The sequence below is a fragment of the Tetranychus urticae genome, chromosome 3, assembly GCF_039701765.1.
Source record: "Tetranychus urticae isolate SD_2017Ah chromosome 3, NJAU_TeUrti_SD_1.0, whole genome shotgun sequence".
NCBI lineage: Eukaryota > Metazoa > Arthropoda > Arachnida > Trombidiformes > Tetranychidae > Tetranychus > Tetranychus urticae.
In genome coordinates, this window is record NC_142960.1 from 4,302,075 (window position 1) to 4,320,300 (window position 18,226).

Genomic DNA, 18,226 nt, shown 5'->3' on the forward strand with positions numbered 1-18,226 from the left:
AAATATGTGCACCATTGCTGACTATTTTGGATTCAACAATTATTTGATAGATGATTGTATAAGTCATTTTCATGACAACTTTTCAATTGACCATCTTCCAGTTGTTATACCACAAGTTACTGCAACATCTAAATTAATAGACTCTGGCGCTCTCAATGGTTTCATTTGCCGATACTTCACGAAAATAGCGAACACTAATGTTTGGTTGGATTATCCTATTGAGACCATTGAATATATTTGTGCTTTGGATCTGATGATTTATTCAGAACACCAAGTTTTCGATGCAATCACGAAATGGATCAATTTCAAGTATGATTCTAGAAAGGACTATCTCAAAGGATTGTTGAAGTTAATCCGATGGTGCCATTTGGAAGATAAAGATTTATCTAAAATAAAAGAAAATGAATTATTTAAATCTTCTGATCTTCTTTATTTAACTCATCTTAAGCGATTTTCTCATCGTTCAAGCAATTAATTTTCATGCTGTTCAATTTTTTTAATAGGTTTCTTAATTATCTAATATCGATCTCACTCGAAGAAATAGACGAAATCAACTTGCAACGAAAAATTGAGCTACATACTGGATCTTTAAGCTAGAAAATAATTTTAGAGCATTTTGTTTTACAGTTGGTATTGTTGACATTGGCTTATATTCAACTATAACTGAAAAGCCATTTAGTAAAGAAATCAAATTTCGAGATTTTTCTGGGATGAGCTTCTAACAATTTAAAATTAGATAAAGTCATTTAATTTTAACTAACCATATTGAATTTGAAACTTTCAATCTTTTGAAACACCGAATCAAGCGTATGTAAAGCATGAGTGTCAACTTGGCTTAAGAATATAACTGTCAATGCATCAGATGTACTAATGATCTAATGGCTGTTTGAGAGGCTTCAAATTCCATTACTTTTAATTGAAAAACGATTATCTTGAGAAGAGCCATCATTTTACAAATCATGCTAAACAATTCAACAATTCAACTTACAATTAATTGTTAAGTTTTTAAGCAAAAGTTAAGCGAGACTTTAACTAACTGTTTCAAGTTTTAGTAGCTTCGTTTTCCCTGAAGTTACTCAGGTGAATTATACCTGATAAACTGACTAACTTGCTGTAAAGAAACATGCTGTTCGAACCAAACCTAAATCGATATAAACACTTTTGACTCATCTTGCATAGATCTTTCCCCTCATCATTTAACCATTAGTTGAAAGCCAATTAGTAAAAGAAATCAAATTACAAAATTCTTCTAGGATTGTCACAAATACAGCAAGTAAATGTAAAATAACTGCATCAAATGTACTAATGGTTGTTTGAGAAGTGTCAATCTCAATCATTTCAATTGAAAATACAATTATTGCGAAACAAGTGTGATCAGTTTACAAATGATATTGAACAATTTGAACTGCTAAGAGTTTTTAGCAAAGAGTAAGCGTAACATTAACGATCGTATTCCAAATTTTTCTGTCTTCTTTGCCTGCGAAGATGCACTGGGTAAGCTGACCAATCCGCAAGTTGATGAATAATTAACAAGAGATGCCGTTTTTTCAATTGTAAAATGCATGAAATTCCATTGTACCAGACAGTCTGGTTCAAAGTGAATCGTCTGTTTTACTCAAACATCTTAATATTCTGCACATTAATACAAGTTCATAGCGGTCAGGAGTTTCTGATGCGAGGTGGAGTCTTAGCTGCGTAGAAGAGTGACGGTGGAAATACGATTAAACTTGACTAAGCAATGTCTTTGCGCATGGAAGGGGAAAACGGCAGGAACTCTCTGATAACTCTTTATAGACATACTTGTTAGAGAATTACGACCAAAGTTATACTAAACAATTATTCAATGCCTAACTGAACACATTGTGAATTGTATTTTAAAGATTTTACGTATTTGTGTGTTCAAACATGGATTCAACAGAAACTGTTGACCAAATTACAATAGTTAATCGATCAACGGAGCATCGTATAAGTAAACAAATAATTCGTATAATACCTTATTTTGAAAAAGTGTTGAGCAACGAGCTAACGGAATCGGAGGAAAACAAAATTGTTTTGGATTTTGATGAGAAGGCTTTTAAATTGATTCTCGATTGGTTAAAATTCGGTTATATCATAATCGAGATAGATTGCGTATTAAATATGTACGCCATTGCTGACTATTTTGGATTAAACAATTATCTGATAGATGATTGTTCAAGTTATTTTCATGACAACTTTGCAATTGAACATCTTCCAGTTGTTATACCACAAGTTACTGCAACATCTAAATTAATAGACTCTGGCGCTCTCAATGCTTTCATTTGCCGATACTTCACGAAAATAGCGAACACTAATGTTTGGTTGGATTATCCTATTGAGACCATTGAATATATCTGTGCTTTGGATCTGATGATTTATTCAGAACACCAAGTTTTCGATGCAATCACGAAATGGATCAATTTCAAGTCTGATTCTAGAAAGGACTATCTCAAAGGATTGTTGAAGTTAATCCGATGGTGCCATTTGGAAGATAAAGATTTATCTAAAATAAAAGAAAATGAATTATTTAAATCTTCTGACTTTGAACAAGAATTACGTTCTCTTGCTGAAAAAAAATGTGACTGTAAATGGGATCGAACTAAACAGAACTATTTCGTCTTCATTGAACAGTTGAATGGTACAGATTTGCGAGTCAAAGTACTTGGAAGTAATTTACTGCCTCTTGTTAGTAAATTAGTTCAACAAGATGAATCGATGCCTTTAGATCTTCTGCACAATGAACATGTGTCTGATATATTTTTTGATTCTGGAAGGAAAATGATTCGAATTGATTGGAAACAAGCAAAATATCGTCTACTTGATTATAAATCGTTTTATCATAAGATTCATAAATGTCTTTTTGAAGATCAGATATGGTGAGTAATTTAATGAATTTTTCCTATCTCAAGTATGCCACTATTGGCCTAATAAATTCACCCACTAAACTAAATATTGCTATTTGAATCTGAAGTTGTATCCAATCAGTTAAAACTTTTTAAACTAATTCAGTCATTTCATATACTTATAATCATTTTAAGCATTTTCATTTCGTATATTTCAGTGAGACACGTTCGATTTCAGTCTACGACATATTGCCTAGAGATCCATTAGATTATCGATCTGAAGGTTCACTTCTTGAAGCTGACGATAAGTTCATTTTGGTTCGTAATGATGCAAATTGGTTCAAATGTTGGACTACTCCACCTACTGAAATTTTAAATTCTCACTTTGTCGAATCTGGACACACATATCTGGCAACTATTTTGGATAACAATATTTACATGTTGAAAAATGATTTTGAATTTTTCCAAATCAAAGTTCATAAAAAACTCGAGAAAAAACAAATGGAAATCAGAAGATTGAAAAATTTTAATTTCGGTAATCTTCTTTTAACTTCTAGTTCAGCTTATGATAATAAAGTTATCATCATTGACAAGTCCACAAAAACCCTCTTTTGTTACGATGTTGTAACTGAAAAATGGAGTTCAATGGGTCGAATCAGTAATTGTGATAACAGATCTGCTCATGGTCAAAGAATGTCTGATAAGTTTATAACTTTCACATCAACGTTTCTATCAATGGACGCAATTGCAGTTGAACTCGAATAAATGAAGAAACGATTCTCTGATCCAGTGATTCAACTCTTATTTTGAATAAAAATTCTTTTCCAAATGCCTCTTTTTCGTCAAAAATTTACTACTAAATAAATTTTCAATATTTAAGTTTATATTTCTACATTGTCTACTTTAATCGTTATTAGAGTGGTCAACCTAGAGCTGACTGTCTTCAACATCTACTGTAGCTAAGCATATACAATCTGTATCGTCTTGTACAAGTGATCTCAAGCGATTTTCTCATTAACCAAGCAAAATATTTCATTTTAAAAATGATTAATAGTCACTAAGGATGCACATTAATACTTTAAATGGTACCTCGAACGATATCGCGAAATAATTTTAATTTTTAGAATCGTTAGCCGCAGGTACGTGATTCAAGCTACAGCATTTCAAGCTGAAAGTTATTCAGATGATGAGTTGCTCGAAAAAAATTCAAGTTGACACAAAGATTAATGAGCTATGTTATCAAAGAGTAATATAAGTTGTTTTACTCTTTGTATACCCTTTGAACTTGCGTGAAAGTGAATAGTATTCACTGATTGGCTCAAATAATCGGCTCCGGTTTCAACAAATTGTCAGTTCACACTCTATTGTAGCAAGCATCGATAAGTATTGAGATTGGTATCGATGGGATTACTTAAAGATATTGTTTTGCTGCAGCACTAAAAATCTTAGTCAGTAGTTTTGTTTATTTTTTTGTGAAAATCGTTAATGAAACAAATAGAGTTGAATAAATCTGAAAATTAACTTAATTGTTGTGTCGTTTATGTTATACCAACCATTTTGTTTTTGAATTCGAATTTGTAAGTCTAAACATGGACTCATTAAATACTGATTGTACTCTAACAATTGTTAATCGATCAACGGAACATCGCATTAGTAGGCAACTAATTGGTAAAATACCTTATTTTGAAAAGATGTGCCATGAGCCGAAGGAAGCAAAGGAGACCAAAGTAATACTGGATTTTGATGAACAGGCTTTTAAATTGATTCTCGATTGGTTGAAATTCGGCTATATCTTTATCAAGATGGATTATTTAATAAACCTGTTGACCGTTGCTGACTATCTTGCTTTTAAAGACTATTTGATAGATGACTGTATAAGTTATTTTCATGAAAATTTTTCAATTGAACATCTTCCAGTTGTTATACCACAAGTTACTGCAACATCTAAATTGTTAGACTCAAGTGCTCTCAATGCTTTCATTTGCCGATACTTCACGAAAATAGCGAACACTAATGTTTGGTTGGATTATCCTATTGAGACCATTGAATATATTTGTGCTTTGGATCTGATGATTTATTCAGAACACCAAGTTTTCGATGCAATCACGAAATGGATCAATTTCAAGTCTGATTCTAGAAAGGACTATCTCAAAGGATTGTTGAAGTTAATCCGATGGTGCCATTTGGAAGATAAAGATTTATCTAAAATAAAAGAAAATGAATTATTTAAATCTTCTGACTTTGAACAAGAATTACGTTCTCTTGCTGAAAAAAAATGTGACTGTAAATTGGATCGAACTCAACAGAACTGTTTCATCGCCATTGAACAGTTGAATGGTACAGATTTGCGAGTCAAAGTACTTGGAAGTAATTTACTGCCTCTTGTTAGTAAATTAGTTCAACAAGATGAATCGATGCCTTTAGATCTTCTGCACAATGAACATGTGTCTGATATATTTTTTGATTCTGGAAGGAAAATGATTCGCATTGATTGGAAACAAGCGAAATATCGTCTACTTGATTATAAAGCTTATAAATCGTATTATCATAAGATTCATAAATGTCTTTTTGAAGATCACATATGGTGAGTATTCGATTTATCTAACCTTGCCCATTACAATTAAGCCACAATTGACCTCATAATATTGTATAATTATATATTTTATTTAACAATCCTTGTTACCAATCCGATCCTTATTAATGATTATTTCAAATATCTCTTCTTCGTATACTGCAGTATAGCATATCACTATTCTAAATATTATGGGTCTTCGTCTGAAGGTTTACTTCTTGAGGCTAACGATAAGTTTATTTTGGTTCGCTATCTCGAATGGCATGTTTTATGTTACGCAGCTCCGACCACAGAAATTATTAATAAGCACTTCGTTGACACTGGACACACATACTATGCAGCTGCTCTGGGCAACAGTGTTTACACGTTGAAAAAAAATCTTGAATTCTTTCAGTTCAACGTTGATGACACGATTGATGATAAGAAGATGAAAATTGACAGATTAGGAGATTTCACCTTCGAAAATTTACTTTTAACTTCCAACCTAGCTAATGATGATAAAGTTATTATTATTGACAAGCCCACAAAAGCCCTCTTTTGCTACAATGTAAAAACTGAAAAATGGAGCTCAATGGGTCGAATCAGTGATAGCAGTTCTGATGATGGTCAAAGAGAAGCTGATAAGCTGATAACTTTCGCCTCAGCGTTTCTATCGATAAACGCCATTGAACCGTACATGAAACTGAATTCAAATAAATGAAGTCAAAATTCTTGATACAGTGATTGTTAATTTATTTTACAAAAAAAATTTCCAAATGTCTATCATGTTAAAATTTTGTTACCAATAAATTTTAAAATAATAGCCTATTAAAATGCAAGTTATAATACCAAGTTTGTATTTATAGATTGTCAGCATGAATCGTCTTTGTAATGTTTTGTCTTTTGCTATTTTGACCCCTTCTGTTTTAACCAACCACCGATATTACTGAAAAGATTTATCTTTTTTATCTTTACTTATTAACTACAGCTATTAACTATTTAGCGTAGGAACCCTGTATTACATGCAGTTCTCGATATGATAGTGATTATGGTGGATGTGTTAGATAGAGCTTGTGTTCAATAAGGTGGACGATATGGTGAAAAAAGTGATTGTGAAGCCGGTCCCTGATCAACTCACCACAGTGGATCGAAAAAGAAACATGATATTAAAAAGAGGCTAACATTGTGACTTGTGAGCCATCTTCTTGTTTACATCTTTTCCTCATTATCTAACTATTAATCAAATACCAATTAGTAGAGGAAATCAAATTACAAATTTTAAATGTAAAATAAATGCGTCAGATGTACTAATTGTTGTTTGAAAGAACAATCTAAACCATTTCAATTAGGAAAACGATTATCTTGAGAAGAGTTATCATTTTACAAATCATTGCAACCAATTAAAATGTTATGAGTTATTAGCAAAGTTAACTTTAAGAAACATTTTCTCTGAGGATACACTGGGTAAGCTGACTAACTTGAAGTTCATGATTAATTAACAAGAGATGGTGTTTTTCTAATCATTGTAGAAGGTTTGAATAAAATTACATTTACCAAACAGTCTGGTTCAATCTTTGAACTTCAGAGTGAATCGTCTGTTTAGCTCAAACATCTTTATTATTATTCTTCACTGCAATCTGTATTTCAAGAAAATTTACAATTTTTTGTTTAATTTAAATTTGTTCAAAAAACTATGGAATCATCGGAAATTGATGATAAACTTACAATTGTGAATCGAGCAACGGAACATCGTATTAGTAAACAACTAATTCGTAAAGTGCCTTATTTTGGAAAGATGTTGAGCCATGAATGTTTGAAATCAAAGGAAAACAAATTTGAACTGTATTTTGATGAACAAGCTTTCAAATTATTTCTAAATTGGATTGAATTCGATCATTTGGTGATCGAAACTAAAAATGCAATAAACCTGTGCACAATTAAAGATTATTTTGGAATGGAAAATAATCTGATTAAAGAGTTCGTTACCTATTTACGTGATTATTTTTCAATCAGGCAACTTCCAGATGTTATTCCACAAGTAACTTCTACGTCTTACTGCATCAACTCTGGTGCCCTCAACGCTTTCATTTGTCGCCATTTTTTGAAGATTGCAAACACAACTGTTTGGTTAAACTATCCTATTCAAACCATTGAGTATATTTGTGCCTTGGATCTAATGATTCATTCAGAAATGCAAGTCTTCAATGCGATCATGAAATGGGTCAATTTCAAGCCTGATTCCAGAAAGGACTATCTTGAAACATTGTTAAAATTAGTCCGATGGTGTCATTTAGATGATAAAGATTTGTGTGAAATAAAGGGAAATGATTTCATCAAATCTTCGAACAACAAACCGATATTTTGCACGCCTGTCCAATGCAACTTTCATAAATAAAATTATTATTATTTCAGACTCAAAACACTGATGGATTTAATAATTGAGCTTTCATTACAAAACCACCTTTTGGTAATAATAAAACTTATGAAGCTTTGTAATCATTGGGTTTTGTTTGAAATTAGTTATTCGTCGCGCGTTTCGATTTTAATTCAAGTATCGAAACTATCAATTTTTCGTCAAACAAATCAAAGCTCAGTACTGTAATGAAATTTCTCCCATTCATTAAACAGGTCTTAAATTAATTACATAAATCAATGCTTTGCCTTCACACTAAACATTTTTGCTGATATAGTTTTTGATTCGGTAAGGAAAATGATTCATGATGTATGGAAGCAGGAAGTATGGTATTTTATATATTTTTATCTTTCAATAATCATTTCTGTGGTTTTGCCAATTTTCAGTTTATTCAAATTATTTCACTATCAACAATAAAGATAGGAGTCCATTTGGTCTTATGGCTAATAACTGTATCTCTACTGGTAATCAAAGGAAGTTATTGAAAAGCTCAAGCTATAATGATTTCCTCGATATTCAATATTCATTTATTACCGAAAATTTACTTCGGTTATTCACAGCATATTTGAGGAGTTTGATATGAACTCAGTAATTTAATGTTATAAATGTTCAAGTCTGATGAATTTTCACTAAAGATTTATCTACAGGATGAGTAGGATGAGGATGAGTACGTTTCTTTAACCAACCGATTAAATTTTGTCTAATCGATAAATATCGAGCTTAACTAATGGATATGATCGATGAAATTCCAGAAGTTCGATTACTGATTCCATATCAATTTGCGTTTGATCTCAACTCTTTACGAACCAAATATAAATCTAGTTTTGATGCCCTTTGTCATAGGTTTTCTGATAAAAACGATTGTGATGGTTATTTAACGAATTCTGTTTTATTTACCAAATCGTGCGGTCACTTATTGCCACTGTCTGATATTGCTGAACACTCGTATCCAGTTGAAAGATTCATAAATAAAATCTATTGGTCCGAATCTTCAGAAGATCCTTTAGTGACCGGAAAATGTGAGATAACGAAAGGAGTTCAGGTTCATATCTCCCACCTGTCTCTCTTCTGTCTATAAGACCCAAATTCTTGATGAAAAAAACAATTATCAAAGTTTTTTTATCAAATCAGGGATCAAATTGGCCTACAAATACTGAGACAATTTTTACATTAGAGACTGGAAAGCGTTTTGTAAATATTGAATAAAAGTTGAACTTTTTTATTGCCATTGAAGAATTGGATGCTGCGAACTTGCGAGTCAAAATATTTAATATTTTCTGCCTTTACACTATTTCATCTGAACTCGGATGAATGAAACAACGATTTTCGGATACAGTGATTCTACAATTATTTTGGCAAAAAGACTTTTCCAAGTGCCTCTAAACTTAAAATGACCCATGAAAATTAACCCACATTACTTATCAAAAATCAATTCGTCTGGTACAACTAACTTCGACGATTTTCTCATTGACCAAGATTGTTAACCATTATTAATTTTCATAATATTTAACCAAACAAACGACTCTGTCGAAATTGTTATAATCTCTGTTATTAACGACTAATACACGAAAATACGAAAACAAATACAATTGTCTAATTATAAATAGCGTTGCAATTGTTTCTTTTTATCAAAGATCAAAGCTCCGAGAAACTCATGAGGTCAAAAAAACCGACAAAATAGTTTTGATTTGCTCAGTTATTTTATGTGTGTTTGAAAGGATTACAACTTTCAATGTGCAACTCAAAAAATTAACCCACATGCTTCCCTGATCTGACTCTATCTGATTATCCTTGCACTTGATTTTTGATACTTTCTGAAAAGAACTGAAACCAATTTTGATCATTTTATTGAATAAATAATTTTAGAGCATAAGAACAAGAGTTTTCTGAATTCAGTTGACTTTACATCGTTTTCCGTTTTACATACATTTCGTATGTGATCAATTTGAGGTTTATGAATGATGGATGTGTTAGATATGGTTGGTGGACAATATGGTTCACAATACAGTAAATTCACACTTATTTTGACCAAAAAATCAGAGCCATCTATTGGTATCAGAGCTTTAGCCCTACCATAAGCAGTGCTAGGATAACTTAAATAGTAATCTCGTCTTACTATTTGCAATATAATAGACGGCGCTGTTTTTTTGGTCAAAATAAGTGTGAATTTACTGTACGAGGAAAGTCGGTCCCTGATCAACTTACAACACAGAAACGAACATATAAACATGGTATTAAGAGGCTAATACTTAACTTGATGTAAAAACTTGTGATTTCTTTTCTTGTTTACATCTTTTCGCTATTTAAACTATCAATTAAAAGCCAATTAGTAAAAAAATCAAATTACAAGATTCTTTCAGGATTTTCACAAGTAAATGTAAAATAACTGCATCAAATGTACTGATGGTTGTTTGAGAGGTTTCAATCTCAATCATTTTTAATTGAGAAAACAATTATCTTGTGAAAAAGATTTTGATGCCTCTCTGTCTATGAAAATACACTGGGTAAACTGATTAACGAAGTTGATGATTATTGACAAGAGAGGGCGTTTTTCTGCAACTATAAATTGTGTGAAAGTCCAGAGTACGCGACAGTCTGATCCAAACTGAATCGTCTGTTATTACATTTTATATTGATTTTGCAAAGTAATCTGTATTTCAAGAAAATTTACAATTTTGTGATTGAATTTAAACTTGTGCATTTGCGATGGATTCATTGGAAATCGATGGTCGACTAACAATTGTGAATCGATCAACAGAATATCGCATTAGTAAACAACTAATTCGTAAGATACCTTATTTTGAAAAGATGTTGAGCCATGATTTGAAGGAATCGAAGGAGAACAAGGTTATGTTGGATCTCGATGAACAAGCTTTCAAAATTATTCTTTATTGGTTGGAATGCGGTTTTATTTTCATTGAAATGGATTATGTAATAAAACTAAGCACCATTGCTGACTATTTTGGTGTCAAAAATTATCTGCTAGATGACTGTATAAGTCATTTTCATGACAACTTTTCAATTGAACATCTTCCCGTTGTTATACCTCAAGTTACTGAAACTTCTGCATGCATCAATTCTGGTGCTCTTAATGTTTTCATTTGTCGCTATTTCACAAAAATAGTGGCCACAACTGTCTGGTTGAATTATCCTATTGAAACAATTGAGTATATTTGTGCCTTGGATCTTATGATTTCTTCAGAAATGCAGGTATTCGATGCAATCATGAAATGGGTCAATTTCAAAGTTGGTTATAGAAAGTGCTATCTTAAAGGACTGTTAAAGTTAATCCGATGGTGCCATTCGAAAGATACTGATTTATCTAAAATGCGAGAAAATGAATTGGTTAAATCTTCAGGCTTTGAATCATTACCTTGCCCCATGGCCGAAAGAAAGTGTGATTGTAAATGTGATCGAACTAACAAGCAGAACTATTTTGTTGCCATTGAAAAATTGGATGCTACAGATTTGCGAGTCAAAGTTCTTAACAGATATTTTCTGCCTCTTATTAATAAAGTGGTTGAACCAGACGATTCAATGCCTTTACATCTTGTTCACAATGAACATGAGTCTGATATACTTTTTGATTCTGGAAGGCAGATGATTCGTGTTGATTGGGAACGAGCAAAATATCGTCTACTTGACTATAAATCACATTATCTTAAAATTCGTAAATGTGTTTTTGAAGATCAGAGAAGGTGAGTAATTAATTTTCATCTTTTCCCGTCTCAATTTGTATAATAAAATTGTAAAACTATGGCTCATTTTATTATACTGAATTTTAGTTATCCAATGATGAAAACTTTCTGAACTTGATGATTCATTACTTGTATTAATCATTATTTAAATATTTTTTTTCTTATTATAGCGAAATATATTCTAAAGAAGGATATCAATATTCGTGTTCTGTAGGTTCACTTCTTGAAGCTAACGATAATTTTGTTTTGTTTCGTGATAATAATTATTGGTTCCGATGCTGTAAAACTCCAACTACTGAAGATATTAATGAGCACTTCGTCGACTCTGGATACAAATATCTGGCAACTGTTTTGGATAACAATATTTACATAATAAAAAGTAATCTTGAATTTTATCAGTTCAACTTTGATGGCAAACTCGAGTACAAGATGGTCGAAATACAAAGATTAAAAGATTTCGATTTTGATAATTTGCTTTTAACTTCCACTCAAGCTAATGACGACAGAGTTATTATTATCGACAAGTCTACTAAAGCTCTCTTTTGCTACAATGTTAAAACTGACAAATGGAGTTCTATGGGACGAATCAGTAATTTTGATAGCAGATCTGCTGATGGTCAAAGAGAATCTGATGAGCTTTTAACTTTCACCTCGACGTTTCTATCGATGAACGCCGTAAAACTTTGAATTGATCTAAATTTGAATAAATGAAGCAACGATTATATTATATCGTGTTTCTACACTCATTTTGAATGTAAAAAAACCTTTTTGCAATTTTCTCTAAACTTTGTTGCAATTTCGCTAAAAAAAGCAAGTTACAAGTTTTACATTGTCAACATTGATTGTGATTGGAATGGTCAACCTAGAGCTTATAGATCATATTCTTGACATAATTTTGACTAATAAATAATTAAAACTGAAAAATTATTTTGAAATTTTGACGATTTTGCAAAATACATTGGAAATTCGGAAATAAAATTTACTCCAGAATCAGTAATAGTTACTCCACTACCAGAATTACTCTAAAAAAGCCGATATTTGATCGCAGTGAGTGTAAATATCCGGTCACATTTGCTTGTTCACGAGTATCATAGCTGGCAGGTCAAATGACTCTTGAAATGAAATGATTGCTTCTTGAATGCACAAAATAAGAATAAATTACATGAGTACACAGATTCGATTAATAGAGTATTATAATAAATTAGCAAGAGATGGCGCTTTTTCAATTTTAAAATGTGTGAAAGTCCAGTGTACCAGACAGTTTGATTCAAACTAAATGGTCTGTTGATTTTGTTATTTAGCTTTTTTTCAATAAAATCTACAATCTTGTTTTAGAATTTTCCTTTTTGCAAAAACCATGAACTCATTGGAAACTAATGATCAACTTACAATAGTTAATCGATCAACGGAACATCATATTAGTAAACAACTAATTCGTAAAGTGCCTTATTTTGAAAGATTGTTGAGCCATGAATGTTTGGAATCAAAGGAAAACAAAGTTGAACTGGATTTTGACGAACAAGCTTTCAAATTGTTTCTAAATTGGATTGAATTCGATCATTTGTTGGTCGAAATTAAAAATGTAATAAACCTGTGCACCATGATTGACTACTTTGGAATGGACAATAATCTGATCAACGATTACGCTACTTATTTTCATGATAATTTTTCCACCACACACCTTCCAGTTGTGATTCCACAAGTGACTCCAACATCTAAATTAATCAACTTTGGTGCTCTCGATGCTTTCATCTGTCGCCATTTCTTGAAGATAGCGGGCTCAAAGGTTTGGTTAAACTATCCTGTTGAAACCATTGAATATATTTGCAATAAGGATTTAGTGATTCATTCAGAAATGCAAGTCTTCAATGCGATCATGAAATGGGTCAATTTCAAGCCTGATTCCAGAAAGGACTATCTTGAAACATTGTTAAAATCTGTTCGATGGTGTCATTTAGATGATAAAGATTTGTGTGAAATAAAGGGAAATGATTTCATCAAATATACGAGCTTTAAAGCGATATTTTGCACGCCTGTCCAATGCTATGGTGAATGCTCCTTCAACAGAATCAATCAATACTATTTCATCCTGATTGAGGAATTGGATGGTTCAGATTTGGAAATCAAAGTACTTGACAGAAGTTTCATGTCTTTTATCAAACGAGTCATCAAACTAGATGAATCATTGCCTTTGCATCTTCTCCACAATGAAACTGTCTCTGATATAATTTTTGATTCTGGAAGGAAGATGATTCGTGTTGATTGGAATCTAAACAAGTATCGTTTGCTTAGCTTGAATGATTATAAATCTCATTATTATAAAATCCACAATGGTATTCTTGAAAAGAACGAGTAAGTAAACGGTTCTACTATTATTCTAAATTCTATTTTAGTATAATTCTGTTTTTCTTTGTCAATTTCCAATTCCAGTGCTTTTCTGATCCTTTAAATTATTGCCTTTCAGTTATTGTCGATTATTCGGTAGAAAATTTTTTCTGCACTTTATCAAATTCCTTTATTTTTCTTTTTACAATTCTTTCAGGGAAAAATACTATCCTTTTGCTGCTTACACCAAATATGCTGCTAAATATACTCCCGAAGGCTCACTTCTCGAATTCAATGAAAAGTTTGTTTTGGTTGGAGAAAATCTCATCTCCTGTACACCTGTTAATCTTGCTACTGGAGTTATTTCTAAAAACTATTCAATAAACTTGTTCTGTTGGACAGCACCAGCTGATAGCCGAATTGAGACATTCTTCCGTAGTTCTGACATGAATTATCTCACAACTATTTTGGATAATAAAATTTATATCATAAAAAATGATCCCGTAAATATCTATGAATTTATCCAGTTCAATATTGACAGTCAAGAGGTCAAGAGATTCGCAAATAAAATTAGATCAAACTTGCGTGATTTAATTTTAACTTCCAAGCCAGCACACGATGATAAAGTTTTTTTGATCGACAGATCCAATAATGTTGTTGAGTGTTTCAATGTCAAAGACGAAGAATGGACTCCATTTGGTCTTTTGGCTAATATTTGTAGCTCTACTGGTGATCAAAGGAAGTCCAATATGCTGTTAACTTTCACCTCAGCCTCTTTACCGATAGAAACTATTAGATCTTGCATTACACGTGAACGAAAATCGATGGAATAATGATTATTTTACTATTGTTATCGAAAACTAAACTAGGTGCATTTCATTCAAATCAAATTACTTCGAAATTGCCTTCGAAAAATATATTCAATTGAACTTATTTTTTCACGAATAAAAATTCAATCCAATTGTAATAAGTTTTGTGGTCATTCATTTTCATTATTTACTTGTTTCTATTCTTAAAGTTGATGGATAAGGTATCCAGATCAATTTGTAACATCAATTCTTTGGCTCTGTTCAATTATTTCAATTATTTCACGATTGGATGTCAACTCATCCTTCCACCTTGTACAACTCTTATAATTGGTTGCTGTATGGTTCAATCACTACTTGATTTTGACTCTTCTTTGTGTACTGACTGAATTACTTAAGATTGGAAATCAATTAAAAAGATTCACTGATAAATACAAAATAACGTGAATACAACTACCGTATACTAACTAACTACCAAATACTGTAGTTGGTGGTGTAATCAGTCTCACAATGTTAATAAATTGATGTACTCAAAATAGTTATTTAATTAAAATGAAGTTAAAATTGGCCCAGAAGAGGAAAGTTTGTTATCTCAATGCGTCACTTTCAAAGTAAGACAAAAGTCTAGCACTGGCGCCATTCAGTTCAGCCAAACTGGAGTGAAAATCATTCACTGATTGGTTAAAATAGTTAGCTAACACCATGCTAGGAGTTTACACTGTATTCGTGTTGATTGGAATCAAAAAAAGTATCGTTTGCTTAGTTTAAATGATTATAAATCTCACTGCATTGAAATCCATAAATGTATTGTAAAGAAAAAGTAATTAATTGATTATGTTATTCTACATTTTCCCCCGTATCTGTTGATTGAAAATTCAAATGCTTGTCCGATCTTTTAAATTGCTCGTTAGATCAGTTTATTTTTATTGTTAAACAGTTACATCTAACTCGATATAAACACTTGTGAACCCTCTTCTTGTTTAGATCTTTTCGCTTTTTATGCAACTATTCTTACAAGCCAATCAGTAGAGGAAATCAAATTACAAGTTTTTGAATGTAAAATAAATGCATCACATGTACTAATGGTTGTTTGAGAGGTTTCAATCTCAGTCATTTTAATTAAGAAAACGATCATCTTTGAGTTCAGAAGAATTATCAGTTTACAAATCATGTTAAACAATTTGAACTGTTGAAAGTTTTAGCAAAGAGTGGTCGTAACTTTAATTATTAACGTATGTTTTGTATTTCAAAATTTTCTCGTTTCTTATTTTTGAAGATTCACTGGGTAAACTGACTAGGTTTATGATTAGTTAACAAAAGATGGCGTTTTTGTAATTGTAAAATGTGTGAAAGTCCAGTCTAACAGACATTCTTGTTCAAACTACATCTTTTTTTACTCAAACATTTTAAATTTGATTTTTGTACAGTTAAATTACATTATTGTGTTTTAATCCACATCTGTGAAAAGAAATAATGGCTTCATTCGAAATTGATGATCAACTAACAATTGTGAATCGATCGACGGAACATCGTGTTAGTAAAAAACTAATTCGTAAAGTGCCTTATTTTGAAAGATTGTTGAACCATGAATGCTTGGAATCAAAGGAAAATGCAGTTGTACTCGATTTTGATGAACAAGCTTTCAAATTATTTCTAAATTGGATTGAATTCGATCATGTTTTGATCGAAATGAAAAATGTAATAAACCTGTGCACCATAATTGATTATTTTGGAATGGACACTAAGTTGATTAACGATTGCGCTACCTATTTTGGTGATAATTTTTCAATCAAGCACCTTCCAGTTGTGATTCCACAAGTGACTTATACGTCTTATTGCATAAACTCTGGTGCTCTCAATGCTTTCATCTGTCGCCATTTCTTGAAGATAGCAAACACAACTGTTTGGTTAAAATATCCTATTGAAATCATTGAGTGTATTTGCAATAAGGATTTAATGATTCATTCAGAGGTACAAGTTTTCAATGCGATCATGAAATGGATCCATTTCAAGCGTAATTCCAGGAAGGGCTATCTTGAAAGATTATTAAAGTTGGTTCGATGGTGCCATTTGGATGATAAGGATTCTGTTGAAATAAAGGGAAATGATTTCATCAGATTTTCTTTCCTTAAAGATGTATTTAGCCCGCTTGATCAACGCAATGGTGTTTGCATCAACCGAACGAATCAATATTATTTTGTCCTAGTTGAAACATTGGATGGTACAGATTTGCAGATAAAAGTATTTGACAGAAATTTTCTGCCATTCATTAAACGGGTCATCAAACTAGATGAATCATTGCCTTTGCATCTTTTTCACAACGAAACTGTTTCTGATATAGCTATTGATTCGGCAAGGAAGATGATTCGTGTTTATTGGGATCAAAATAAGTATCGTTGGATTGACTCAAAGGAATTTAAATCTCATTGTAAAATTCAAGAATATATGCTTGAAAAGAGCGAGTAAGTATTGCGAGCGAGTGATTCTGTTATTCTAAATGTTTTTCTCTGTCAAACACCAATTACAGTGCCTTTCCGATCTTTCAAATTGTTCGTATCATGCATTCATTTTTCATTGCCATTATGTTGTTAGTTATTCAGCAGAAAATTTCGCATTATATCACTGATTATTCTTATTTTTATTTTTTTCTAGGGAAAAAGAAACTAGTTTGGCTACGCGCTCTATGTGTGCCAGTAAATATACTAGCGGAGCTTCTCTACTAGAATTCAATGATAAGTGCGTTTTGTTGACGGAAGATATCATCTCCTGTACTCCTTCGCCTTTCCTGCCAGGTACTAGGTCACCAATTTTGCCCAACTGGTTTGAATATAAATTAAACTTGCGTTGTTGGACAGCACCAACTGATGGTCAGATTGCGAGATTTAATAGTTCAGAAAGAAATGTTTTGACAACTATTTTGGATAATAAAATTTATATCATGACAAGTAGTCGTGCATTGATCCAGTTTAATATTGACAGTCAAGAGATGAAAACGTTTGAACGTAAAGGTACATCAAACTTGGGTGATTTAATTTTAACTTCCAAGCCATCACATGATGATAAGGTTTTGTTGATCGACAGATCCAATAATGTTGTTGAGTGTTTCAATGTCAAAGACGAAGAATGGACTCCATTTGGTCTTTTGGCTAATATTTGTACTTCTACTGGTGATCAAAGGAAGTCCAATATGCTGTTGACTTTCACCTCAGCCTTTTTACCGATAAACATTATTTTATCTTGCACTTGTGACTGATTGTGCACGTGATTTGCGTAAATCAATGGAATAGCACTTATTTTGTCAATAATAACAAAACTAACTGTATTGAATGCATTTGATTCAAACCAACTTTTATTTCGAAACCTTTGAAAAAATATATTTAATTGAAATTATTTTTTGCAACGATTAAAAAGCAATCATATTGTGATAAGTATTGTGGTCATTCATTATTTTTACTCATTTCTGTTCATAAAGTTGATAGGGAAGGTATCCAGATCAATTTGTAAAGTCAATTCTTTGTTTCTTGTGATGGTTTTATTTTTACACAGTTGTATGGGCAATTATACCGTACATC

At 31.8% G+C, this 18,226-nt stretch overlaps 5 protein-coding genes across 5 annotated transcripts in view; all 5 read left to right on the forward strand.

Annotated features, from left to right (window-relative positions):
• LOC107371246 (uncharacterized) overlaps window positions 1-18,226 on the forward strand; it is a 57,611-nt gene that overhangs the window by 37,052 nt on the left and 2,333 nt on the right. The gene's annotated exons all lie outside the window — the stretch shown is intronic.
• Window positions 1,688-3,686, forward strand: LOC149093204 (uncharacterized). Its single transcript, XM_089269939.1, has 2 exons — window positions 1,688-2,894; window positions 3,080-3,686. The coding sequence occupies exons 1-2, from the start codon at window positions 1,906-1,908 to the stop codon at window positions 3,624-3,626; spliced, it is 1,536 nt and encodes a 511-aa protein (XP_089126065.1). The 5' UTR covers window positions 1,688-1,905; the 3' UTR covers window positions 3,627-3,686.
• LOC149093205 (uncharacterized) lies at window positions 10,327-12,245 on the forward strand. Its single transcript, XM_089269784.1, has 2 exons — window positions 10,327-11,523; window positions 11,694-12,245. Exons 1-2 carry the CDS (start codon window positions 10,532-10,534, stop codon window positions 12,208-12,210), a joined length of 1,509 nt encoding a protein of 502 aa, XP_089125910.1. The 5' UTR covers window positions 10,327-10,531; the 3' UTR covers window positions 12,211-12,245.
• LOC107371251 (uncharacterized) lies at window positions 12,650-14,815 on the forward strand. The gene is made up of 2 exons (XM_015939280.3): window positions 12,650-13,875; window positions 14,066-14,815. Exons 1-2 carry the CDS (start codon window positions 12,881-12,883, stop codon window positions 14,679-14,681), a joined length of 1,611 nt encoding a protein of 536 aa, XP_015794766.2. The 5' UTR covers window positions 12,650-12,880; the 3' UTR covers window positions 14,682-14,815.
• On the forward strand, window positions 16,020-18,082 carry LOC107371245 (uncharacterized). The gene is made up of 2 exons (XM_015939274.3): window positions 16,020-17,116; window positions 17,307-18,082. The coding sequence occupies exons 1-2, from the start codon at window positions 16,128-16,130 to the stop codon at window positions 17,905-17,907; spliced, it is 1,590 nt and encodes a 529-aa protein (XP_015794760.2). The 5' UTR covers window positions 16,020-16,127; the 3' UTR covers window positions 17,908-18,082.

Coding starts and splice junctions, on each gene's coding strand:
- LOC107371245 (XM_015939274.3), top strand. CDS start 16,128: ATGGCTTCATTCGAAATTGATGATCAACTAACAATTGTGAATCGATCG. Junction 17,117..17,306: donor TATATGCTTGAAAAGAGCGA/GTAAGTATTGCG, acceptor ATTTTTTTCTAG/GGAAAAAGAAACTAGTTTGG.
- LOC149093204 (XM_089269939.1), top strand. CDS start 1,906: ATGGATTCAACAGAAACTGTTGACCAAATTACAATAGTTAATCGATCA. Junction 2,895..3,079: donor CTTTTTGAAGATCAGATATG/GTGAGTAATTTA, acceptor CGTATATTTCAG/TGAGACACGTTCGATTTCAG.
- LOC149093205 (XM_089269784.1), top strand. CDS start 10,532: ATGGATTCATTGGAAATCGATGGTCGACTAACAATTGTGAATCGATCA. Junction 11,524..11,693: donor GTTTTTGAAGATCAGAGAAG/GTGAGTAATTAA, acceptor TTCTTATTATAG/CGAAATATATTCTAAAGAAG.
- LOC107371251 (XM_015939280.3), top strand. CDS start 12,881: ATGAACTCATTGGAAACTAATGATCAACTTACAATAGTTAATCGATCA. Junction 13,876..14,065: donor GGTATTCTTGAAAAGAACGA/GTAAGTAAACGG, acceptor CAATTCTTTCAG/GGAAAAATACTATCCTTTTG.